This window comes from Gymnoscopelus braueri (genome assembly GCF_963280865.1).
Source record: "Gymnoscopelus braueri genome assembly, chromosome: 10".
Taxonomy (NCBI): domain Eukaryota; kingdom Metazoa; phylum Chordata; class Actinopteri; order Myctophiformes; family Myctophidae; genus Gymnoscopelus; species Gymnoscopelus braueri.
This window is the reverse complement of record NC_137611.1, coordinates 9,615,377-9,642,586: the sequence shown is the minus strand read 5'-3', so window position 1 is coordinate 9,642,586 and position 27,210 is coordinate 9,615,377. Positions and strand designations below refer to the sequence as shown.

At 40.7% G+C, this 27,210-nt stretch overlaps 2 protein-coding genes across 8 annotated transcripts in view; both read right to left on the bottom strand.

Moving 5' to 3' along the window:
* The window catches only part of LOC308093304 (chymotrypsin B-like), a 32,812-nt gene extending 24,042 nt beyond the window's left edge, over window positions 1-8,770 (bottom strand). The window contains exons 1-3 of one of the 2 annotated variants that reach the window (XM_080439633.1): window positions 8,633-8,770; window positions 8,204-8,278; window positions 7,517-7,632 (exon numbers count right to left, since the gene is read on the bottom strand). In XM_080439633.1, coding sequence (XP_080295759.1) covers window positions 7,517-7,632; window positions 8,204-8,278; window positions 8,633-8,675 — 234 coding nt within the window. In that variant the 5' untranslated portion in view covers window positions 8,676-8,770. The remainder of the gene's footprint in view (window positions 1-7,516; window positions 7,633-8,203; window positions 8,279-8,632) is intronic. The other variant, XM_080439634.1, reaches the window with a different exon arrangement.
* LOC308093302 (chymotrypsin B-like) overlaps window positions 4,192-27,210 on the bottom strand; it is a 35,000-nt gene continuing 11,981 nt past the window's right edge. Inside the window, exons 3-10 of one of the 6 annotated variants that reach the window (XM_080439625.1) lie at window positions 19,334-19,405; window positions 18,571-18,686; window positions 18,200-18,282; window positions 17,387-17,462; window positions 16,471-16,651; window positions 15,837-15,865; window positions 5,665-5,763; window positions 4,192-4,499 (exon numbers count right to left, since the gene is read on the bottom strand). In XM_080439625.1, the coding sequence (XP_080295751.1) occupies window positions 4,338-4,499; window positions 5,665-5,763; window positions 15,837-15,865; window positions 16,471-16,651; window positions 17,387-17,462; window positions 18,200-18,282; window positions 18,571-18,686; window positions 19,334-19,405 (818 nt within the window). In that variant the 3' untranslated portion in view covers window positions 4,192-4,337. Of the gene's footprint in view, window positions 4,500-5,664; window positions 5,793-6,155; window positions 6,337-6,588; window positions 6,669-14,757; window positions 15,069-15,731; window positions 15,866-16,470; window positions 16,652-17,386; window positions 17,463-18,199; window positions 18,283-18,570; window positions 18,687-19,333; window positions 19,406-19,785; window positions 19,894-22,508; window positions 22,702-23,067; window positions 23,205-25,530; window positions 25,712-26,585; window positions 26,662-26,899; window positions 26,977-27,210 lie in introns of those variants that run through there. The other 5 variants (XM_080439628.1, XM_080439629.1, XM_080439626.1 and 2 more) reach the window with 5 other exon arrangements.

Genomic DNA, 27,210 nt, shown 5'->3' with positions numbered 1-27,210 from the left:
TCCTCTGTGTTCAAATTGACAAAGAGAGGCATTTAAATTCACAACAAATCTAGACCCATAATTTGCTTCCTCTTAAACGCCCCTTTAGGGAAGATTTAAAAGAAACATAGGAGCTGTTACTCTTAAGATCTGCAGGTAACACATTCCATGCTATAGTTGCTGTGCACATGAATGTTTATTGTCCAATGTTCCTCTTTAATCTGACAGGAACCAGGTCAGTGCATCTCCCCCTAGTTGTAACGTGGTGGTGGTGGTGGTCTTGTAGCGTGGTCGTGAACATTACTGACTTTTGTCAAAATTTGACAAAAGTCAGTCAAGTCAATCATTTAATGATTCCATAAGTCAATATAATACAGAGTGGTTAATTGTCAACGTGCACAGATAGTTGCTTTATTCATAAACTCCTAACTATTGATACAAGTAAAGATTGGACAGGGAGGCCATGCTGTTTCTAGACTCTCTTTCTTGTCAAAGTAGAGAAAAGGAAGCCAACAGGGGCAGTGATGTGCTCAACTTCAAAGCTGTGAGGTATAAAAAGACAAAGAGGCACCACACACGGTCTGCATAGCTGACCACAAGAGTGAGGGGGCGTATGTGTGATAATACACAAGTGGATCGGGGAAGCCCCGTGCTCTGAACAGGATAGAAAAGCATGAAGTGCTGCATGATTAGATTACTGCAGTGCAACATAAGGGGGGGAAAGTCGAGATGTGCATGCATGCCAGGCTGACAGCTTCAGTTTCAGAGTACATCAAACTATATCTCTATGGGATCAAAGGCGTGTGCACCATGCACGTGTAACGCCCGGGAATCGAACCTGGCTCTGGAAATCCAACATATTAACCACTGAGATATGAGGCTTTTTGATCATCAGGCAGAGGCTGTGAGCCAAGTTGCTACACGTGACCATAGATTCCTTAGGCAGATTAGCAAAAGACAAAGTCTGAATAGCTGACCACAAGTGTGAGTGGGAGGAAAACATTGTAGCTGCTCCATTCAAATATACCAGTAAAGAAGTCTATAATAAAAAATAATAACAACTAGAAAAAGTGCTCCTCGGAGCACAGGTCTCCGCCAGGTCAGGAACGTTATTCTGGCCTCCTGGTGGCGCTATAATAGGCCAGTGTGAAAAGGGTGCCAACCGTGCCATTTATTCTTGCATTGACGCTGCATTCATGATTTGAGGCGTTTTGTTCCAAAAATGTATTTTGCTAAATTAGACCTGCTGGTGGCGCTATAACAGGCCAATGTGAGAAGGGTGGCATTTCTTCCTCGGCCTAGTGGGAGCGTGTGAAATTTCACGGAAATCGCAAGCTGTGTGTATACTTTGAGGCTTTTTGTTCAAAACGGACCAATCCTGCAAAGTTTGGAAGCCAACCTTAGGCAATGAGGATGGCATTTGGGAAATCGGACTTATCCGTGTTGATCACATGACTATAGTGATACTGTGTACCGATTTGCATGACGTTTGGATACAATTTGTAGGAATAATATTAAAAAAATGGTTTTGCACAAATCGGCCTCCTGGTGGCGCTATAACAGGCCCATGTGAAAGATTTGGGGCAGAGGTTCTGAATTGGCATCCAGGGAGTGTGTGTGCACAGTTTCGGAGCGACCGGGCCAACGGTGCCGGAGATTAGCTGGTGACAGACGGACGGACACACGGACGGACGGACGGACAGGGGGTAAAACATACTGTCTCGCCATGCCTTCGGCCTGGCGGAGACAATCATAACTAGAAAAAGTGCTCCTCGGAGCACAGGTCTCCGCCAGGTCAGGTACGTTATGGTGGCCTCCTGGTGGTGCTATAATAGGCCAATGTGAAAAGGGTGCCATTTATTCTTAGGTCGTTCACGGCAATCGGACACTCCATTCATGATTTGAGGCATTTTGTTCCAAAATTTTTTTGCTAAATTAGACCTGCTGGTGGCGCTATAACAGGCCAATGTGAAAAAGGGTGGCATTTCTTCCTCGGCCTAGTGGGAATGTGTTTGTTAAATTTCACGGAAATCGCAAGCTGCGTTCATGATTTGAGGCATTTTGTTCAAAAAGGACCAATCCTGCAAACTTTGGAAGCCAACCATAGGCAATGAGGATGGAATATGGGAAATTGGACAGATCCGGGTTGATCACATGACTATAGAGATACTGTGTACCGATTTGCATGACGTTTGGATAAAATCTGTAGGAGTAATGTAAAAAAATGGGTTTTGCAAAAGTCGGCCTCATGGTGGCGCTATGACAGGCTGATCTGAAAAATGTGGGGCAGAGGTTCTGCTGTGGTATCCAGGGAGTGTGTGTGTGCAGTTTCATAGCGACAGGGCCAACGGTGGCGGAGATTAGCTGGTCGCAGACGGAAGGACGGACACACACACACACACACACACACACACACAGACACACGGACGGACGGACAGGGGGTAAAACATACTCTCTCGCCATGCCTTTCGGCCTGGCGGAGACAATAATTATAATAAAATGCAGTGAATCTCATTCACCCAAACATGCATGCAATCAGATATATAGTACCTATTTATTAGAAGGATAAACCCCTTGAGATGCACCATCTTATTTTCGAGGGGGTCCGTATTGCACAAATGAACAGGACATACAATACACAAACAATACAACAAGTACATTCATGCAGACAGACACGACAAGAGCTCTCCCAAAGCCAGCCACTCCCACCCCACCGGTTCAACCCCAAGCAGCAAAATTCATATGGAGACGAAACCCATTAGTACAGGAAAACCATAACACAGATACAGACATGCACATGCAATAACATGCAGCAGCATGCTCAATCAGAGTACAGGCATTGAGCATTAAGCAAACAGTATATACTGTACATGCACATGCACCTTAGAATACAAATATCAATACATTAGATACAGATTTGTAATAACAATTTGTTAAGAACAGATGTGTAGTGGTTTGTGGAGATATGGGTATGCTCTAATTAGCCAAAAGCTCTAATTTGCCAAAATACTATACCAGACCCCCATACATGTAATGTATGGGCTGCACACACATAGTATGCACTCCTTTATACAGTGCATGTTACTAGTAGCCTATTGTCGTAACATTGTCAGGAAGTGAGGGAAAAAACTGTGTGTGTGTGTTCCACCAAGCCTCATCATGAGCCGGAAAGGTTTCAGTTCACAGCTCCGCTGTGTTCAAATTGAACCAAATGGACCCGTAAGGTTCCATTTGGTTCAATTTGTTCAGTCTCAGAGTTAAATTAAGACTGATTTGACTGTGCAGGCGAGTCTCAGAAAGATGACATAAAATCATTAAATGATGCATCATGATTAGGTCCATGGTCTAATCATAATGCATAATCCTTGAAATGAAGGAAGGTTCAGAATCAGGCTCTGGTACGTCTAGCTAAACTTAAGGACATATTTATTATCCCCTTCAGAATGTTTCTCATAATTAATACATTTACATCATGCTTGTAAATGTGTCTAAGAATGTCCCTTTAAAGGGTGTAAGGAGTGGAGACCTACTTCATACATGTAAAATGCATTGACCTGACCTCCTCTCAGATGTAGTCCTGCTTATTTGTATTGTGGCGCCACCTGTAGTATTACTGGTTGTAAGTACTCTCTGTTGCCCTGAGTGACTTCTGGGCAACAATCCATTATTGGACTTTTAAACCAGCTAAAGGTTGTTATGCTGTCTAGGACAGTGTTTAACAAATCCATTCAAGTTCAGTAGTTCTGCCCACCGGCTCTCAATGCTGATGAGACTGATGATTTATCCTCATGTCTATGTGATGTTTTTAGCTAAAGCAACCGTTACCAGATGTGTCTGTATCATTTAGCCTAAGATACATGTGTTTACCTCTTAGATCTAGGAAGGAGACCTGCTTATCACTGTCAATCATGGAACACTTATACTTTACCTAGCATCTTTACCCAGCCTTTAACACTCTTAGTCCCCCACATGGAACACTGAAGTGATCCTGGTCTGTTGCTGATGTGAAACACACTTTATATTTTCTGTAAATAGTTGTTTCACAGTGAAATATTTAGACTTTTTTTTAAACCTTTCTTGACACAATGTTGCAGGAAGTAGTACTTTAGATCCTCTCTATGAATACAGTATATTTAGCAAATCAACTACTGTACACAGCTTTTCTGAGAAGAAGAGGCTCCAAGAACAAAATATTGACCACTGGTACACACCCGCAATTCCAAGATTTATTCAGCAATAATCAATAAGCATTTATCCCTTCAAACAAGTTGCACATCAAGGACAAATACGGCCAGACATTTGCACAGATTGTATTATTGATTGTGTTGATGCCAACTAGAGTAACAGCTGTTCACAGTTTAGTTGTTAGCCATGGTCCGGTCCATCCAGGCACGCAGCGCAGTGACGCGGGAGTACACACCAGGCATGTTGGTAGGGCAGCCTTCCAGGCCCCAGGAGGTCACACCAACCAGGGTCCAGGCTCCATCCTTCTTACACACCAGGGGACCACCAGAGTCACCCTGAAACAACAAGAAAGAGTCAGGACATCAGATGCACGGGTTCTGAGGAAAAGTTGTGAGACCGTCTTTCTGAAGCTCGGAATGACATCAAGTTATGTATGTAACCACTTAACCACAACACTTTGAATAGAGCAGATCTATAAGCTCAAGCTTATTGTCTATTTCCAGTGTTGGGTTTCTGTAACAGCACTACTTTTTGCGATAACTAGTAACATAACTAGTTGCTTTTTTCCCAGTTCGGTAACGCGTTACAGGTACTGACATACACTGCACACTTGTCAACACTCAAGCGCGTTCAAGATCACGTTGAGCCGTCTGCTTCAGTTTAGAGTCAGGCAGAACAAAAAAGACATGATTTCAATGTTGTCGTTGAAGACATTGTTCCTTTATCTACTAGTTTTTATCCTAGATTACATTTGAGAATTGTCATCTTGTGCTTCAGCAACATGAAAAGGCGTATACATTTTGAAGCAAAAATAATAAATAAAAGTATTGCAAAATTAACAATAACATATAGCTACTTTTATAATGCAGTAACTAGTAAAGTGACTTACTAGTTACCTTTTGAGAGTAGTAACTATAAGTAGTAAGTTGCCTAAGTAAAGTAACTTGCCTAACACTAGCTATTTCTGAAAATAAGTTTTTCCCCTGCATATAATGACATGCCGGTACGTGGCTAAAGGTTCAAGCATTCTCTTTATTTGTGGATTCTTCTGTGAAGCAGAAACACAAACAAAAATTCTACATTTGTACAAGGCTTCAAAGGCTGAGTAAGAAAAAGAAAAAAAGAACATTTGGTGGTGAAGAGTAACTATTCCTCTGTGTTTCATGTGTTCGGAAAGAGTCACGTGCGTTTTAACAGCGGGCGATCAGGATAGTATTTTCCGGAAGTGCATTATATGTCTATGAGAGCCGGCAACTACTGGCGATAGGGTGAAGTGGGCGGAAAAGATGGATTTTCTTTATCTTTTGGACGATGTCGCCCGGCAATCGCCCGAGAGTCGCCCGCTGTTAAAACGTACTGTCAGGACATCAGATGCACAGGTTCCGAGGAAAAGTCTTTCCGAAGCTCGGAATGACATCAATGTGTACTTATATCACCTCCCCTTTTCTAAAGAAAAGTGTGGATGTTTGGAAGGAGTGTGTATTTGCTCTTTACACTCACCTGGCAGGTGTCAGCTCCAGCAGCTCCGGCACAGAACATCCGAGGGGTCAATCGAAAGTAACCGTTGCACTTTGTGAAGCCGATGAGGGGCACACAAACCTGCTGGAGCTTGCCAGGACTCCTGGGAGCTGGGGGGAAAAAATACACAGGATTCATGTCTTCAAATGTCATGTGCACACTGCCACTAACGTAGAATCCACCAATGTATGTTTCACAGAATGTTTCACACCTTTTTGAAATATCTTTCCATTTTTATAATGGAAGTCAATCTGGCTCGGATTGCTCACATTTTGGCATGGATGAGGTAATCGGCTAGACTTTCAGAGCTATAGGCCGGCTAAGGAAACCTAAAATCTTGCTCTATTAGGTTGCTCTGCAGTAGCCTACTTGCCACGTGTACACGGCCTACTCTATGCTAAATCCCTGTACTGGTAAAATGGTCCTTTCTGTGGTTGAGGTAGGAAAAGTGTGTTTCCTTGTTGTTCACTCACGTCGGTAACGGGTCAGGCCCCAGCCAATGGCCACACATTTCATGCCACCATAGAAGATGTCACCAGTCTCAGCCACACACACGGGGGACACTTGCTTGTTCATCTGGGCAGGGCTTTGCAGCTTGATCAGTGCGATGTCATAGTCAGTAGTTTGGGCGTTGTATTTGGGGTGACTGAAGACCTACCAGGGAAATTATACAGTAATCTTAGCCATTAGGAGAGATATGCAAAAAGATAGTTGTTGCTGCTTGTTGTAGATTGAATGTCTGGCTTCAACCATGTTTTACAATCTGTAGCCACAAACATAAAAAGGTATGCAAAAAAAAAAACATGGTAACAGCCAGGTAATGGAGATTACTCTGATAACAAATATAACAACATAATGTTGTGTCCGTATTATAGTGTATCATGTCATGTAAAACAAACCGTCTACCTTTCCAATTATCTTCTTCTGGATGTTGACCGCTCGTTTTAGATTGTGCTGGCCCAGGATTACACGGTGACGTGTACTGAAAATGTTAAATTACAATTATCAATGAACAATAAAATTGTGGGGTGCATAACTCAAATAGAAGACATGCAGAGTAAAGTACGAAAGGCTCAAATACTGGAAGAATCCCACGTGCTATGGAATGAATTAATTAATGAATCAACAAACTAATGAATTAATGAATCATCATCATCTTTTCAGCAGTTACAATGAATAGTATGTTTTGGAAGGTACAGACAGATTTGGTGACCCTTTTATAAGCCCCAATAGGCACTGCAACAAAAGTGTGTGTGTGTGTGTGTGTGTGTGTGTGTGTGTGTGTGTGTGTGTGTGTGTGTGTGTGTGTGTGTGTGTGTGTGTGTGTGTGTGTGTGTGTGTGTGTGTGTGTGTGTGTGTGTGTGTGTGTGTGTGTGTGTGTGTGTGTGTGTGTGTGTGTGTGTGTGTGCGCTGCATATATATATATTGTCTACTGTACCTGACCTCGCAGTGGGCAGCCGTCACAACCCAGTCCTTGTTGATCAGTGATCCACCACAGAACTGAGAGCCCCTGGAGGTCTGAAATCACATTAAGGTTATTAGCAACAAGTAGGATGTATCTACCTTCGAGTGTCTCAGTAATTCAGCTACTATGAAATGTCAAAACATAGCTTCCCCTCCTTAACTTTCATCCACCTATTTGCGCGAACAAACACACACACACACACACACACACACACATACACACACACACACATATATATGCACGCCGCATGCATACACAGAGCAAACACTCTAGTTTTGTTTTTCTATCATTATAAGTCGTGGTAACAAACATATACATGTAAGATATAAAAGCAAGATGGTGTGGATAACAACAGAGAGAGTGATGTACCTCCAGGGAGACCTGCCAGGGCCAGGAGTGAGGTACAGCCTCCTCACCGTTGATGATACCTAAACCATCACTGGGACATCCACTGACCACTGGTTTGATGGCAGGAACACCACAGGCTGAATAACACACACGCAAACGTAAAGAACCTCATTACTGCTGTTTTAAATCAACTTGATTTGCATGCCGCTTTTCAGTGCCTGTGGCACCCACACATGGTCCCTGGCTATTCTGATGGCAGACCCCTGACCAGTGTTTGTGCCTGACCAACGGTGTGCCTTACGCTTGTGACGTCCACCGTCGAACCACACACGTAACAATTTTGATATAGGATTCAACCCTTAGTATGTGGTGAATATACACTATAATGTGTTTAGTAAACACATTCTAGTATTAAAGAGCTTTAACCACTTACCCCTTGTTTTTTTTTGTCATACGGTGTCAACTGAAGTGAAAATAGTGAAAATAGATATTTTTTGTTGTTTTATTTAAGCTGATATATGGTTTTCAGGCCATATTTGAATTTGGAAGTGCACTATTTTATATTCTGTTTATTTCTGTTAGGCAAGCATTTATAATTTTATATTTCTGACTGTTATTATTTAAATAATAAATAGTATAAATACTATTAATCATCAAGCCGTATAAATCATCAAATACTTGATTACAGTTGTTGGTTACTCTACCCACCTGTGCCTGTGGTTCCATTGTGGACAGTCACTTCTTCAGGGGAATGTACGTAGACTGATGATGCTGGATCTGTGCCTGTTGAAAACATGGAGCAATACAACTTAAAATGACTTGTGGACATTAATGATACATGGTAAATGGTGCATTTATATAGCGCGTTTATCCAAAGCGCTTTACATAGCGCTTTACATGTACGCCACGTAAAGCGCTTTACCTGGCGTACCCCCTTTTTACCCCCTTTTCCCTTTACCCCCTTTTCCCTTACACAAACACACAGTCTTCATCTCTAAGAGAATATATAACCAAACACACCCAGTCAAAGCAAAATTAATGTAACACACCTATTTAACTTGGTAAGCATGGTTCTTCAGCTGTCTGTCTTTTAGTGTGTTTCACGTCAACTAATTAATATGATTAAACCAGTCCTACCTGAGCTCCAGAGCAGAAGGACCACCAGGGTCATTTGTTTCATATCTGTGGCTGTCAGGACAGACACTGATATGATGCTCAGTTCCAGTTAGTCTTCAGTCTGAACTGGACCTTCACTGAACACCACTTACTGTCTTATATCTCTGTATATCTCATTATGTATTCATCAAAGGGAGTGGTTTATTTTTCTTAATGATATTCTGAAAGTAAGCTCTCATCCACACACACACACACACACACACACACACACACACACACACACACACACACACACACACACACACACACACACACACACACACACACACACACACTCTTACTTACTTACACACTTACTTACTTACTTACTTACTTACTTACTTACTACCTTATGACTTGCTCTCTTCCATCAACCTCACTATTATCCCTCTCTCCTTCAGCAGCACAACCAAGGGAGCACACTTGGTTTCTATTCAATTCAATTCAAACTTTATTCCAGACACTCCATACTGCAGATATACTGCCTAAAATACTGGTATCGGCGATTATGTCAGTCTATGCCATTCTGATACCATGTAATTTATCACATGATGATACAGTATGTCATTTACAGTCATCAAGTATTTTGAATGCTTCATTTGATGTTGCTCTACTGTTTTATACTCTTACCGTACTATTTACATTATTATCTTAATAACTTGTAGCTGCTCTGTAAACAATTATTAATGGCATTTTTTTATTCCTACCAGTGGTTCTCAAACTTTTTAACTTCAAGGACCACCATAACTCTGAGAGTGTACAAGTGGAACCAAATCTGGTTCCATTTGTACACTCTCAGAGTTACAGATCTGTAAGGACCGATATGCAAGTTATGGGTATCAGAATCGGGAAGGAAAAAAATGCTGGGGCTTAAGAGGTTGAATTGTGAATTTGCCTCTAGCTAATGTAACGTGTTAGGAAAGAGGAAGTACCATCATGTTACTGATATTAGTCACAAAGAGGCTCTGTGCACTTCTGTGCAGTGAGGTGTGTGTGTGTGTGTGTGTGTGTGTGTGTGTGTGTGTGTGTGTGTGTGTGTGTGTGTGTGTGTGTGTGTGTGTGTGTGTGTGTGTGTGTGTGTGTGTGTGTGTGTGTGTGTGTGTGTGTGTGTGTGTGTGTGTGTGTGTGTGTGTGTGTGTGTGTGTGTGTGTGTGTGTGTGTGTGTGTGCGCGCGCGCGCGCCCGCGCGTGCCATTTTGAGCAAAATGCCGCACATCATGAATGCAGCGTCCGATTGAGGTGAAACTTTGCATGCACATTTGCACTACGTTGAGGAACAAATGCCACCCTTTTAACATTGCCCTATTATAGCGTCACCAGGAGGCCGCTTTTTGCAAAATACTTACTTTTTTAAATAATTACTCCTACAAATTGTCTCCAAACATTACGCAAATCGGTGCACATTATCTCTAGTCTATAGTGATCAAGATGGATCCGTCCGATTCTCCACATTCCATCGTGAATTCCAAACATTGATGGCCCACAATAACCTACAGTACCTGACCTGGCGCAGACCTGTGCTCCGAGGAGCACTTTTTCTAGTTCCTTCATCTTTCTCTGCCTCTTTCTCATCAAGCTTCAGGTTCAGTTTGTCATGTGCTTTCTGTATCAGCTGGTGGTTTAAGCCACAGGTTTTTAAATAACTGAAGCTGTTAGTCACGTCTTTCTCATCAAACCAGATGAAAAGATACCATGTTTTTTAAAAAGGTAAAAACAAAACATGAACTACAATTTTTATAATGACTTTTAAATAGTAAAGGGTGCATTGATATAGCACCTTTCTCCAATGCGCTTTACAATGTGCATTATATTCATTACATTCACCCATTCACATTTGTGTGTGAGTGTGCGTGCATGCCTGTGTGCGTGTGCGTGCGGGACCTATGCATGCACGCTACACACTACAAATAAATTATTATTTATTGTTTATATAAAATGAAGAAAACTCTCTGTTCTTCTGTGCATCTGACCTCATCCATTCTTCTCATCAGTGGGTTGGCCAATCATGTGAACTTGCACATGTGCATTGTGTCCATTGGCATAATGCAAGGAGTGAGGAAGCCGATTATTTCACTTCTCCCAAATGTAAGCTGTTTATTAGCATTTCTGTGAACTCTCAATCAATGAAGAGAGAATTAATGTCAGCAGAATATATAGAGCTGGCTTAACGGTGCAAAGTTGTGGTCATGTTTGCGGCCTCTAAAGTGTGTGTGTGTGTGTGTTGCAAGGGTATGGAGTAGTTATTTATATCATGTATGTATCATTTTCCAGGGGTCTTCAACGTTTTTCAGACCAAGGACCCCTTAGCTGAGACTGAGAGAGAGATGAAGCAGGGACCCCCACTATATACTGCGGGCCTATAAAATTGTGTTGCCGATTCAACTTTTTTATAGATTTCATAGATAGCTTTATAGTTGACATACAGTACATTACCTTTTCTACTAATATGTTGGATTCGTGTTAAATCCAAATTAAATCTGTTAATTTTCAGACAGTTAACCTTTTAAACACTCAATATTTTGGCTCTGTAATTGGTCTGCTCTTTTTCCCTCTACACCAACTCTCCGAAAATAGCCTTTCCACATGCTTGTAGATCTGCTATTTTCGTCTGATGTTCTCCCCATCACACAAAGATTTGGCGGACCCCCTGTAGCTACTCTGAGAACCCCCTAGGGGTCTCGGACGCCCTGTTGAAGACAGGCCTGGTCGGATGGCAATAATGTTTTCGCTCCTGTCCAATCGTTTGGTTGTCCATCCGTCTATGAACAGCTAATCTCAGGCACCGCTGGACCGTTTCCACCATTTTGTGCCAGTTTTGCTCTGACCAATTTTGTCCAAATGCACACAAATTGGTACACATTATCTCCGGGTGCATGCTGTGATCAAGATGTATCACATCCATTTTTCCGCCAGGCCCTACAGCAAACCCAAGCTCCAAGGATTGCACTTTTCTAGTTCTTGAATGGTGGCATAGACTTATACAATCAACTCTCAATAAAAGCTTTTCTGAAAAATTGGCTCATAACATTATGTGACTCAGGTCTCTCTAAGTTCATGCAAGTAACACTCAACACTTAGTTGCAAGCATTTATGGTTATCTGTTTGCTGTAAACATGTTGACATGATGTATGTGTGAAAGGCGGGTGCGTTACTTGAGCAGGGTGGTTTTAACACCTTTGCGTAATTAGAATAGACAAAGCGAAGGGACCAAAGTGACTCTATGTACCCTGACATTGTGGGCACTGGTCAGCTTAGGTTCCCGAAAATGATCGCTTCACTTAGAAAAGTTGAGAAAAACACACCCTCAGTAACCAACTGCTGACATTTATTTTCTCCTCCCTTGATGATTAACGAATATTTATAATGTTGAACCTAAATATGTGACCTAAATCATGACTTTGTAAACAGCTCTAACACACCTTGCAGTCCTTATTCTGTAGAATAGTATTAAAGGGATTGTAGGCAAGTTCAGAGATAAAAAATAAGAAAAAAAACTGTTGTCAAACACCGCCCCTCCACTCCCCCCGCCCCCCCTCCTCATCAGCAGTTTGTTTCCCTGACCAGCGACCACCAGGGGGGTGACGCAGGGGCGACTTCTAAACAGGCCATGCCGAAAATATGTTGCTTTATTCGGATACAATGCGTGTCACTGCCCGCCCCTGCCGGTTCTCTGAATTTTTATCTCTCTGTCATGATAAATTGACCACATATATGAAGTTAAGCAACTAAATTCTATCCAAACGATATCTTAAAAGTAAATTCCGTGCCTCAAAAAATAAGTTTCAGAGCGTTTTAAAACCGAAAGTAAAAAGTTAAAACTGCCCACAGAAAACAATGGCGGCTCGTTCCATTTTTGTCGGCTGCACTCGGTTCCATTCGGTTTCACTCGAACAGTTCACACGGACACGGACGCGCGTCCGTGCATTTACGTCCCGGACAAACATAAACTGTAGGGAAAATACGGATTTCAGAAAGAGGACTGTGTTTCAATGCAGGAAAACACCCCAGCATCATTATATAGTGGCTGATAGATGGGTAAAAATGCAAATATATATATATAAATATATTTAAAATGTAGGCTTAATGTTGCCTAGAATCCCTTTAACCATGAATATAATAGCCTCGGAAACCCAGGCTTTTTTTTTTGTTACAAAAGAAAAAAAGCCTGGGGGAGCGATGCACGAACGATGGTCTTGGACCTTGTTATCTCCTAACCAATCAGAGTGCAGAGGGGCGTCGCTCTAAATTTGGTGACGTCAGCGTGCTCGGTGCACAGGCCGAGGGGGGGAGGGGAGGGGAGGCGGGGACATAGATTGGTGAAGCAATAGGAAGCCACGCACAAATCCAGGCGGCTGTGTTTGGGTCCGCCCTTCAAGACCATGGATTGAGCTCGTAGCCTCAGGCTATGAATATAATAGCGCAGAGGAGAACATCAAGGCCACAGTGGCCGCAGGTTACAATCTTTGTTCACTTTGACTTAACCACTTAAATCCCATACAATGTTGAGCGGAGTCCCTCAGGGCTCTACAATATTGAATTTTCTGTTTTCGCTCTATTCATAAAATATCTTTGTGTGTGTGTGTGTGTGTGTGTGTGTGTGTGTGTGTGTGTGTTTGTGTGTGTGTGTGTGTGTATTTGAGTATGAAACCAAAACAATAATTTTGGAAAATGTTTTAGAAAATTGTATTATTATACATTTTTAAATATTTGTTTTATATATCGAGTTAAGTCATCTTTATTCATAGACCACATTCAGAAGTAGTCGACACGTCAAATGTTGTGCTTTCTGCATTCTGTTTCAAGGTGATGTCCTGAGCTGGACAGCCAGGGGCAGTGCAGAGCCTTGGGACAACACTGCAGCCTCTCCAGTCTCCCTGACAGCTTCTGTAGAAGGAGACTAAATGCTTTAGCTTTTTTTTTTGCTTCATTGTTAAATTGGTCGTAACTGTAATTGTATTCTTGCTCTGTAAAGCACTTTGAGCTGCATTTCATGTCATGAAAGGTGCTATACAAATAAAGTTTATTATTATTATTAAGTGCTCTTCTGAGTTCAGTGGAGGAGAAGTTGATGACAAAAGGGTCCAGGCAGGCATTGATTGAAGGTGCTAGTAAGGAGGGCAAGCTCATGCCATGGGGGGTTGGTTATTTGTTCAGTCTCAGAGTTAAATTAAGACTGTGCAGGTGAGTCTCAGAAAGATGAAATAAAATCATTAAATGATGCATTGGGATTAGGCCCCTAATCATAATGCATATCAAACTGAAGGTCCTTGAAATGAAGGAAGGTTGAGAATCAGGCTCTGGTAGGTTTAGCTAAACTTAAGGACACATTTAGCATCCACTTCAGAATGTTTCTTATAATTAATACATTTACATCATCCTTGTAAATGTATCTAAGAATGTCCCTACAAAGGGTGTAAGGACTAAGCAGTGGAGACCTACTGGTTTTAGCAGCACAGACTGTCACATCATACAATACATGTAAAATGCATTGACCTGACCTCCTCTCAGATGTAGTCCTGCTTATTTGTGTTGTGGCGCCACTTGGAGTATTACTGGTTGTATTGCACTCCCACTGACCCCAAGTATAGGCTACTCTCTGTGGCCCTGAATGAATTCAGGGCAACAATCCATGATTGGACTTTTAAACCAGCTAAAGGTTGTCATGCTGTCTAGGACAGTGTTTAACACATTCATTCAAGTTCAGTAGTTCTGCACATCAGCACTAAATGCTGATGAGGCTGATGATTTATCCTCATCATGTCTATGTGATGTTTTTAGCTAAAGCAACCGTTACCAGATGTGTCTGTATCATCTAGCCGTTAACATTCATACTCCTTATACATAGCCTTTTAGCCCCTCTCTTAGCGCCCCACATTTAACACTGAAGTGATCCTGATCTGTTGCTGACGTGTTTGTGTAAATAGTTGTTTCACACTGCACCCTGTCTTTACCATAGACATCTTCTAGGGACTTTTGGACTTTCTTGACACAATGTTGCAGGAAGTAGTAGTTTAGATCCTCTCTATGAATACAGTATATTTAGCAAATCAACTACACAGCTTCTCTGAGAAGAAGAAGAATCTCCAAGAACAAAATATTTACCACTGGTACACACACCTGCAATTCCAAGATTTATTCAGCAATAAGCATTTATCCCTTCAAACAAGTTGCACATCAAGGACAAATACGCCCAGACATTTGCACAGATTGTATTATTGATTGTATCGATGCCAACTAGAGTAACAGCTGTTTACAGTTTAGTTGTTAGCCATGGTTTGGTCCATCCAGGCACGCAGTGCAGTGATGCTGGAGTACACACCAGGCATGCGGGGATTGCAGTCTGGCATGCCCCAGGAGGTAATACCAACCAGGGTCCAGGCTCCATTCTTCTTACACACCAGGGGACCACCAGAGTCACCCTGAAACAACAAGCAGTTGTGTTTGTAACCACTTAGACCACAACACTTTGCTAAATAAGTTTTGAAAAGAGCAGATCTTTCAGCTCAAGCTTGCTATTTCCAGTGTTGGGTTTCTGTAACGGCACTACTTTTTGCGATAGCTAGTGACATAACTAGTTGCTTTTTTCCCAGTAACATATAGCTACTTTTATAATGCAGTAATAGTTAAGTAACTTACTAGTTACTTTTTGAGAATAGTAACTAGTAACTATAAGTAGTTACTTGTTTAAAGTAACTTACCTAACACTGGCTATTTCTGAAAATAAGTCGACAATATTTTTTTTAAAAATAGGGACACTAGTGGCTAAAGGTTCAAGTATTCTTTATTTTTGGATTCTTCTGTGAAGTAATGCAACACAAACAAAAAAATCTACATTAATACAAGGCTTCACAGGCTGAGTAAGAAAAATAGAAAAGGAACATTTGGTTGTGAAGAGTAACTAGTCCTCTGTGTTTCATGTGTTCGTAAAAAGAGTCAGAACATCAGATGCACAGATTCCGAGAAAAAGTTGTGAGACCGTCTTTCCGAAGCTCGGATTGACAATGTGTAGTTATATCACCTCCCCTTTTCTGAAGAAAAGTGTGGATGTTTGGAAGGAGTATATATTTGCTCTTTACACTCACATGGCAGGTGTCGGCTCCAGCAGCTCCGGCACAGAGCATCCGACTAGTGATCTCTCCAATGCTGTAACTGTTGCACTTGCCGTTGCTGATGAGGGGAACACAAACCTGCTGGAGCTTGTCAGGACTCATGGGAGCTGGGAAGAAAATACATAGTATGATATAGATAAGTCATAGGTATGTCATTGATGTGTCATAGATATAGTATTTCATAGATGTGTCAAAGATTATGTCATAGTTGTCATATTGTCATAGACTGGTCACACAAAATCCTAGATTCACATGAAGCCATGGCGTTATTGCACACTGTCTTGTTAAATAGTTAGTGGCTGTCTTACTTCTTTTTGCATAATGTCTGAGGATGTACTTGTACACAAGATGTAACAATACAGAACCTTGAACCTCTTACTGTTAACCTTTTTGAGAAGGCATTTAATATTTCAAGGTGATAACCAGAAATGTGGAGTAGGTGGAGTAACTAATTTTCATAAAATCATCTTGAAGCTTTGCTGTTTACACATTTGTTTTATATTCTGAACAAGACGTTTCACATATAATAATAATTGACAATTGTCGATTGATTCTAAATGTTGAACGTTGAATCGGCTCTATTAGGTTGTTCTGCAGTAGCCTACTTGCCACGTGCATGGACACACCCTACTGTATTCTAAATCACTGTACTGGTAAAATGGTCCTTTCTGTGGTTGAAGTAGGAAAAGTGTGTTTCCTGTCGTTCACTCACGTTCGTAGCGGGTCAGGCCCCAGCCAGTGGCCACACACTTCATGCCACCATAGAAGATGTCACCAGTCTCAGCCACACACACGGGGGACACATGCTTGTTCATCTGGGCAGGGCTTTGCAGCTTGATCAATGCGATGTCATAGTCAGCATTTTCGGGGTTGTAGTTGGGGTGACTGAAGACCTACCACGGAAATTATACATTAATCTTAGCTGTTAGAAGAGTTGTGCAAAAAGATAGTTGTTGCTCCTTGTTGTAGATTGACTGGCCCTCATTTATCAACGCGGTGCAGCCCAAATAATGGGCGTATGGCGAGATCACCGCACCTTTCGGCATTTATCAATATATCCTGACGTGGGCTTCATCCTACCGTAAGCTGAAATCTCACGTCTGGTCGAGACCAGTTGTTGACGTTGGCTGCGCCCGTTTATTCCACCCGCGGAGCAACATTGTCTGACTGTCTGACAGGCATCTGGACACATAATCCACTCCTAAATGTATATCTACACTAATAAATAATCCCTGTGAAAATATAACATTTTATAAAGTAATTTAAGCAAACTGCTTTAACAGTCATTCAGTTGCATTGGCTATTTTAAAATAGCAGATCTGCAAGCTCAAAAACGGGTCGCATCGTGACGCGTTGTGAGCTTGTAGATCTGCTATTTTCAAAATATACAGCGCTTCTGCGAGCGCATTTTCGGGACTCGGGAAAAATATAAGCCGGTTTATACGCTCCGTTGATAATGAGGGCCAATGTCTGGCTACAACCATGTTTTACAATGTAGCCACAAACATAAAAAGGTATGCAAAAAAAACATGTAAACTTGCGAGCAGGTAATGGAGATGACTCTGATAACAAATGTAACAACATAATGTTGTGTCTGTGTATCATGTCATATAAAACAAACCGCCTACCTTTCCAATTCTCATCTTCTGGATGTTGTGTGTATGTTTTAGATTGTGCTGGCCAAGGATTACAAGGTTGCGTGTACTGAAAATGTAAAATTAGAAATATCAATAAATAATCAAATTGTGGGGTGAATAACTCAAAGACAAACAATGAATATTATGTTTCGGAAGGTACAGATAGATTTGGTGACCCTTGGCTTTTATAAGCCCCAAATAGGCACTGCAGCAAAGGTGTGTGTGTGTGTGTGTGTGTGTGTGTGTGTGTGTGTGTGTGTGTGTGTGTGTGTGTGTGTGTGTGTGTGTGTGTGTGTGTGTGTGTGTGTGTGTGTGTGTGTGTGTGTGTGTGTGTGTGTGTGTGTGTGTGTGTGTGTGTATATACTGTATGTATATATGTATGCATGCTTGCATGCATATACATATATACATATTATGCATGCATATATATATATTAAGGCTGGGACTTGATTGACCTTATAGTCCAAGTCCTGTATGAACAAACCAGACTAACAAAAACAAAACTGTCTGTTGCTTAAAAGGCCATAACACTACCAACAATTGAGTTAGTCCATATTGATTAAAATAAAATAAAAACGTGACTTAAAGGACTTTCATTAAGCGCTGTGTGTACACTAAGAAAACTGTGTGTGTGTGTGTGTGTGTGTGTGTGTGTGTGTGTGTGTGTGTGTGTGTGTGTGTGTGTGTGTGTGTGTGTGTGTGTGTGTGTGTGTGTGTGTGTGTGTGTGTGTGTGTGTGTGTGTGTGTGTGTGTGTGTGTGTGTGTGTGTGTGTGTGTGTGTTCAAAGGGAGACATTGTCTGTACCTGTCGACCTCGCAGTGGGCAGCAGTCACAACCCAGTCCTTGTTGATCAGTGATCCACCACAGAACGGAGGGCCCCGGTAGGTCTGATTTCACATTGGTTTCATTAGAAACAGTAGGATTTATCTAATTTAGAATGTCTCAGTTATTCAGCTACTATGAAATGGTAAAACTTACACCCCTTAACTTTCATCCACCTCTTTACACACACACACACCGCATGCCCATATGCATACACAGAGAAAACACTGCAGTTTTGTTTTTCTTTTCTTCTTTCATTATAAGTCGTGGTAACAAAAATATACATGGAATGATATTTGATTGTAAGATATAAAAGCAAGACAGTGTGGATAACAACAGAGAGAGTGATATACCTGCAGGGAGACCTGCCAGGGCCAGGAGTGAGGTACAGCCTCCTCACCGTTGATGATATTTAATCCATAACTGGGACATCCACTGACCACTGGTTTGATGGCAGGAACACCACAGGCTGAATCACACACACACACACACACACACACACACACACACACACACACACACACACACACACACACACACACACACACACACACACACACACACACACACACACACACGCGCGCAATGTACAACACTTGATTACTGCTGTTTTAAATCAACTAGATATTCAGGCCGCTTTTCAGTGCCTGTGGCACCTGGTGTGGCTATTCTGATGGCAGACCCCTGACCAGTGTTTGTGCCACGTTTGGTGTGGATCAGACCAACTGCATGTCACGCTTGTAACGTCCACCGTCAACCCACCCACTTGGCAATTGTAATTCAACCCTTAGTATGTGGTGAAAATGCACTATACACTGACTATAAAGTGTTTAGTAAACACATTATAGTATTACAGAACTTTAACCACTTACCCCCTGTTTTATATTTTGTCATACGTTGTAAACAGATTGTTTGTTCTTTTATTTAAGGTGATATGGTTTTCAGGCCAGTGCATTATTTTATATTTCGTTTATTTATGTTATGCAAGCATTTATCATTTTATATTTCAGACATTATGGTATGGTTATTTAAACAATAAGTCATATAAATAATATTAATCATCAACTCATATAAATCATCAAATACTTGAGTACAGTTGTTGGTTACTCTACCCACGTCTGCCTGTGGTTCCATTGTGGACAGTCACTTCTTCAGGGGAATGTACATAGACTGATGCTGTATCTGTGCCTGTTGAAAACATGGAGCAATACAACTTAAAATGACTTGAAATTTGATGTTGTCACTCGTCATGTTTCTTCTAAATATCCTTAATTACTTAATACTCTAAGTGAGAAGGCGAGGATTAGATGCCAGAAAGGACTATAACCAAACTGTACGTAAAAATAAACCACACGTACAGACTAATGTTAAATATGTTCAGGTTCTACTCGTGAATTTTAGCTCTCTTTTCCCCTACACAAACACACAGTCTTCATCTCTAAAAAAGTATAACCACACACAGTCAAGCAAATGTAACACACCTATTTTACTTGAATCATGGTTCTTCAGCTGTCTGTCTTTTAGTGTCTTTCACGTCAACCAATAAATAATCATTAAACCAGTCCTACCTGAGCTCCAGAGCAGTAGGAACACCAACGTTATTTGTTTCATATCTGTGGCTGTCAGGACACATACACTGATATGATGCTGAGTTCCAACTGGACCTTCACTGAACAACACTTACTGTCTCACTTCCCCTTCTTGAGATTTTCAGAGGAATTTCTTGACCTCCGACTTCCCAGTAACTGACCACATTGACGCATCATCATAGCTCACCAGATCATTTAGTGCACTGTTCTGTGGAAGAAGAATATTCACTTTCACTTTCCACATTACTAAATGCATGGTCAGGGACCACATGCAATACCTTCAGGGACCACCAGTGGTCCATGGACCACCTGTTAAAAAACCCTGAATTAATACATTATTTCAATCAACCTTAATATGTGTTACATGCCTGTGCTATTGATATGTTACGTATTGTTGCTTTCTGGCAGAAACCTTGTATGCCCAAAACCGTTACTTATCAGGAAATGGAACACAAAAGTAACCTCATTGACTTATTATAAAAGTGTAAATTAAATATGTATAACATATAAAACATGCAAAATACAAAGCAAGGAGGCTCTGGCAGTGTGAAATATGAAACTAAAAGAAGACAGACATGCACATCCCAAACCCAAAATTGGGCAGGTGCTGAGGGACGATCAGTGCAGGAAAGATGGAAAAAAATATTATAGAAATAATAATAAAATGCTCGCACAAGCAAGCGTTTTATTATTATTTCTATAATATGTTTTTCTGAAATATTAAACTAATTGGTCCAGCCGTTTGCCAGATTATCTCTGCACGTGCACACACACACACACACACACACACACACACACACACACACACACACACACACACACACACACACACACACACACACACACACACACACACACACACACACACAGCGACACACACAGCTCTCTTCCATCAACCTCACTATTATCCCTCTCTCCTTCAGCAGCACAACCAAGGGTGCAAACTTGGTTTTTATTCAGTTCAATTCAAACTTTATTCCAGACACTCCATACTGCAGATATACTTCCTAAAATACTGGTATCGTTATCGGCGAGTTTGTCAGTCTATGTCATTCTGAATTTATCACATGATGATGTGTCATTTACAGTCATCAAGTATTTTGTATTTTGAATAATAATTTAAACTCTTACTGTACTATTTACATTATTATCTTACTAACCTGTAGCTGCACTGTAACAATTATTAATGGCTAAATCTTTATTTATTCTTAGATCAGTGGTTCTCAAACTTTTTAATTTCATGGACCTCCATAACTCTGAGAGTGTAAAAGGGTCCATTTGGTTCCATGTGTACACTCTCAGAGTTACAGACCTGTAAGGGTCCATTTGGAGCCCCCTCAAGGAGGGTTCCTGGACCCCACTTTGAGAGCGACTGTCCTAGATTATTTTTAAATTACACACTGGTATCGGATCGGTACTATGAGCTATCCGGGACTCATGCAGGCAAGACATGAATCCATACATACACTAAAGAGCCTTATGGATTCCACACCATTAAAATTTAAAATTTCGATCCTATTTTATTCTCTATTTATTTTTTGTTTGACCATTATCCACACAGTCGAGGAGTTTCACTGCCTATAATGCTGCTGCCAGCTGTATTGTATGTGACAATAAACTATACATAATGTACAGTAAATAACAGTTAGACTATTATTCCCATGCACGTATTTCTTTATACTTCTTTCTCTGCCTCTTCCTCATCAAGCTTCCTGTCAGGTTCAGTTTGTGTCATGTGGTTCCTGTATCAGCTGGTGGTTTACGCAGGGGTCATCACCATGCCAGCTTGTGATGGACATTTTGATCAATATTTTATATAATTCAAGAAGGTTGAACAATAATTCAAGAAGGTTAGAACAGAAGGGCCCCCTCTGTGTTTCATTGTGGACATGAGATCTATTCGCTGTCTCTCATCTATTTAGCCACTGCCTTCTCATCTTATTACCGACCCATAATTCAAATAATGCAAAGAGATGGTTGAAATTGGTTAAAATTTCAGTTCCTTAGTTTATTTATTTTTCTCAGTTCTCTGTCTAAAATCCAGTATCCAGTTCTCTGTCTGCTATCCAGTTCCACGTATGGTACACAAATACATATGGCTGAGAATTCAGTTCCTTTTTCTCAGCTCTATGCCTGCTGGAAAGGTCTAGTCAAAATGATTTATGGTTTGTCAGAAAGTGTCTTGCCCAGTTCCCTTTCTTCACTTACTGCATAGTTGTTGCAATTCATTTTCCCATCAAACATAATGTGTTGTATACTATGTCTTTTGTCTCATGAGGTCTGTTCCCAAACTCATTCAACTGATGTGTTGTCTCATTAGATAGTTGAAAAATAGTAGTAGCTTAATAAACAGGTAACACTGTACCATTGATATGCTGCCAGGGTCAATCCTGTGTTAATTCACACTGCCCCACTAACACATGTGTTAGTTTCAAGAGTTGTGGTTTCCGTTAAGGTGAACAGGTATTCGATGTTGATGAGAAACTCTCAGACCAATGCGTAGGTGGTATGATGTAAGGTATGCCAGTGGAACAATGAAATAATGAAGGCAGCTATTTGAGCCCACATTGACGCCACCTTGTCATTTGACATTTGGCAACTGCAATTTCAAGATTTATTCATTCAAGCAATAAGCATTTATCTCTGCAAACAAGTTGCACATCAAGAACACATAGGCATTGGCTGTATCTATTGATTGTCTTGATGACAACTAGAGTTACAGCTGTTTACAGTTTAGTTGTTAGCCATGGTCTGGTCCATCCAGGTACGCAGGTTGGTGACGTTGGTGTACACACCGGGCATGTCAGGAGGACAGCCTGGCATACCCCAGGAGGTAATACCATACAGGGTCCAGGCTCCATGCCGCTTACACACCAGGGGACCACCAGAGTCACCCTGAAACAACAAGCAGGTGTGTTTTTAATCAATCAATCAATCACTCAAACTTTATTAAGGACATGTGGTCCAAAGCAACATACCAATAACCTACAAATGCAAAGACAAACAAGGGCGGACATAGTCCACATCATCAGAGAGGTCATGTGTTATATTATGGCCTAATATTGGACCTCATCACAGACCTTAAGGGCAGTACCAGACAGAAAAAAGCTTGTATATCTGCTTCTTTTTTTTTATTATCGTGACACACACACTCATATAGCTCAAATCTAAAATGACCCAGTTTTAATGGGTTAATGCTTGTCATGTCAAAATGAAATGTCATGTTAGTCTCTGTTTTTCATTGAGGTCAGTGTCACTCACATGGCATGTGTCAGCTTCAGACCCTCCAGCACAGAGCATCTGACTGGTGATCTTTCCCCTGAACCAGAACTTGTTGCACTGGCTGTGGTCGAGTGTGACCAGACAGGCCTGCTGGAGCTTGTCAGGTCTCTTGATAGCTAGAAGAATACACATAATTCAAAGGTAAGGTTTTAGCTTTGAGCTGCACAATTTACAATTAAGGCATTTAACAGATGCTCTTAATCCAGAGCGATTTACAGTAAGGAAAACACAAGGTAATACATCAAATGCATAGAAATAGTAATCTACTGTAGGATCATAGGTAAACCAAGAACATACAGTATCAACCATATAGTGTCTAAATAGTATAATATCAAAAAATCAATAATCTGTACATTGAAACTATACACACTATAGGATGCCAGGTCTACAAATGACCTGGCATCTCTCTACATAACAACCAAAAGTGTACATACTTTACATATTGGTTAAAAATAATGTATGATAATGATCAATAGGGGTGGGACGATATGGGTGTCTCACGATACGATATCTGTGGCGATATTAGGCCCTCGATAACAATAATATCACGATATTCGATATACATGATATATATGCGATATCACGATATATTGCATGAAATTTCACCAACGATATATCACGATAGTCCTTGTATTCAATTCATAAACAGATAAAATAGCACCAAACAGTTGAAAATCATCATCACACAAATACAGAGTAGGAAAAAAGCATATAAAAAAAATAACCATATATATATTTATTTTAATATCGATATTTTTCGGCAGTATATCGATTATTTATCGCGGGAGGAAGTATCTCGATATCGATATATCGTCCCACCCTAATGATCAATAGACAAGACCTAAGGAATGTTGACAGATTAACGTTTTTAAAAAGGAACTAGTAAGTTGTGTTTTCTTCTAAATCCTAACAGTTTTCTGAAAAACTTATGTTGCTATATCAGTGTAAAAAAATTAATGACTGACAATGACCGATACCAATAACACAAAAAAATACTGCATTATGGCCAAAATTTGCCATATTTAACCCTCTAGAACCTGAACTATGAAGGAAAGGTCAGAAAATTCCAAAATTTTGAAAAGGGACACTTTATTGGGTCTTAAAACATTTTTGATTTTGTTTTATTTTTTTTAACATTCCTTTGTATCATTTATTTGTTGTATCATATTTGATACAAGGGGTATTAAAAGGGGTATTTCAAGTCGTTTTTTTTTTTTTTACTGCCTCCCCCCTGGCCAGCCGGGGCGCCTGATGGAGGGGAAAGGAACTGGTTGGAATAACGTGTTCCTTCCACGCGCTACGTCCAACCAGGGAAACTCTCCCCTGTCAGGTGATAAGAAGGTCAGTTAGCTCTCATGCATTGAAGGAGGCATGAGCTCGGCCCTGGCCTCCCTAGGTTGGCAGAGGGAGTGTAGTGCCCAGGATTACATAGAGATTGGCACTGGGTGTAAAAAATAGGGTTACAAAATCGTGGGATAAAATTTTGAAAAAAAATAAAAAATCAAGTCGGTTTTAACATTACAAAAACATTTATTTTAGACCTGTAGTATCAAATATGATACAAATCATAAAGGACTATAGACCTGTAGTATCAAATATGATACAAACACTTTTGACATCATAAAAAACAAACTCAAATGCTAAATTTTGAGAGCTCATAAGTGCATTCAAGTTATCCAACACTTATTTCAAAATATTAGTAAAGATATACTAGGAAAACGTACCCGAACTGCTTAAAAAATAATTGTTTGTTAGTAGTGCATCAACCTCTCCTGTTTAGTTGATGGCAGCCATTTTGGGTCAGACCACCTGAGGCTCTGTAACTACCTGCAGTGCAAATGGTATGGTCCAGGGGGAAGTGGGGATGTGTCAGATATGATACAACAGGTTCTTGGTCCAAGTATTCATTACACTGATTTATAAAAAAATCAGTGTAATGTGTGTATCATATATGATACGTTTGGTGACATAATTAATACTTGATACTCAACATTTTCAAAACGTATGAACCTTTCTCAACATGGAAACGATTACGATGATTATGCGCTAAATATAACGCTAAAATCGTCCATGTTTGAAATAATTCAACTGACTGGTAAAAACAAAAACAAAACTAGAAAAAGTGCTCCTCAGAGCACAGGTCTCCACCAGGTCAGAAATCGGCCTCATGGTGGCGCTATAACAGGCCCATGTGAAAAATTTGGGGCAGATGTTTGGAATTGGCATCCAGAGAGTGTGTGTGCAAAGTTTCGTTGCGATCAGGCCAACGTGCCGGAGATTAGCTGTTCACAGACAGAAGGACGGACGGACGGACGGACGGACGGACAGACAGGGGGCAAAACATACAGTACTCTCTCGCCATGCCTTCGGCCTGGCTGAGACAAAAAGGCCAGTAACTGTGGCTGGTGGATGGAAAGAGTGCGTTTCCTGTCGTTCACTCACGATGGTAGCGGGTCCGGCCCCAGCCAGTGACCACACACTCCTTGCCGGCAGGGATGTGGTCATCAGTGTTGACCACACACACAGGGGACACACGCTTGTTCATCTGGGCAGGGCTTTGCAGCTTGATCAGGGCGATGTCATAGTCAATAGTCTGGTCATTGTAGTCGGGGTGATTGAACACCTATCAGGGAAACCACACAGACAATCTACAGCCCAGTCCACACACCAATGATCGGCAATGCAACAGAACTGTTGCAGCGGCCCTGAATTGCCCCATTGCAGGTGCTTGAAAGTGGCAGCGGTGGAAAAAGTACTCAACTATTTTACTTAATTAAAAGTATCAATACTGCAATGCAGAAGTACTCTGTTACAAGTAAAAGTCCGGAATTGAAAATGTACTTGAGTAAAAGTATTGATATAACAATGTACTTAAGGGACCAAAATTAAAAGTACTAAAATGTTTGAAAATAGCAGATCTACAAGCTCGCAACGTGGCGCGTTGTGAGCTTGTAGATCGGCTATTTTCAAATAGCCTATGTGTAAAATTGGGCTAAAGTGGTTAATGTATGTTTCACAATATAATAATTAATATCTGAAAAGTAACTAGTAACTAAAGTTTTCAAATAATTGTAGTGGAGTAAAAGTACAATATTTGCCTCTGAGATGTAGTGGAGTAAAAGTATTGGAAATTGGAAATTTTCAAGTAAAGTATAAATACCGCAAAATTTTACTTAAGTACAGTACTTGAGTAAATGTACTGTACTTAGTTACTTTGCACCACTGGAAAGTCATTGCAAATTGCAACTCATCGCAAATCATTGCCGTGGACCGGACTTTGGTTTGGAGAGATGTTTGTTTAGTTTGGTGTTGCTTGTCGATTGAATGCCTGGCTTCAATCAAATGTTCCAATCTGGAGCCAGGCGCATACAAAATTACCCAGAAATTAAATATTACCAAAATTATGAGCAGGTAATGGAGAGGACCCTGATTTACTTATTACAAAAAAGGTTGTGTCTCTATAGTATTATATTCATCATGTCAAACAGACCACCTACCTTTCCGATTATCTTGTTCTGGATTTTGTTTTCTCTTTTGAGGTTGTGCTGGCCCAGGATTACACGGTCAGATGTACTGAAAAGATGGTGAGATATACTGAAAATACTTTTATGAGCCTCCAGTCTAGTATGTTGAAATTATACAAATGTATTTATTATTGATTACACACACACACACACACACACAGACACAGACACACAGACACACACAGACACACACGCACACGTTTTCTTGCCCTTAGGTCTTTGTTTTGGAAATGATGCTGTACTGTTTGTGGATAGAATACTTCAAAGGGAGACATTGACTACTGTACCTGACGCCGCAGTGGGCAGCTGTCACAACCCAGGACTCGCTGATCAGTGATCCACCACAGTAATGCCCGCTGTTGTTCTGAATTCACATTTAGGTTTCATTAGCGACAGCAGGATTTATCTATCTTAGAATGTCTCAGTAATTCAGCTATAATGAAATGGGAACATCCCAAAAACTTCCTAACTCCATTTGAGTTATTTTCATTTCCTGAAAAGTTAAAGGTATAGGGTAAGTGATTTTCTTTGGTTAAAATAAGTGTTAAATAGCTCTATATTATGATAGTACTCATTGTAGAGTGTTTGTTCAGTAAAA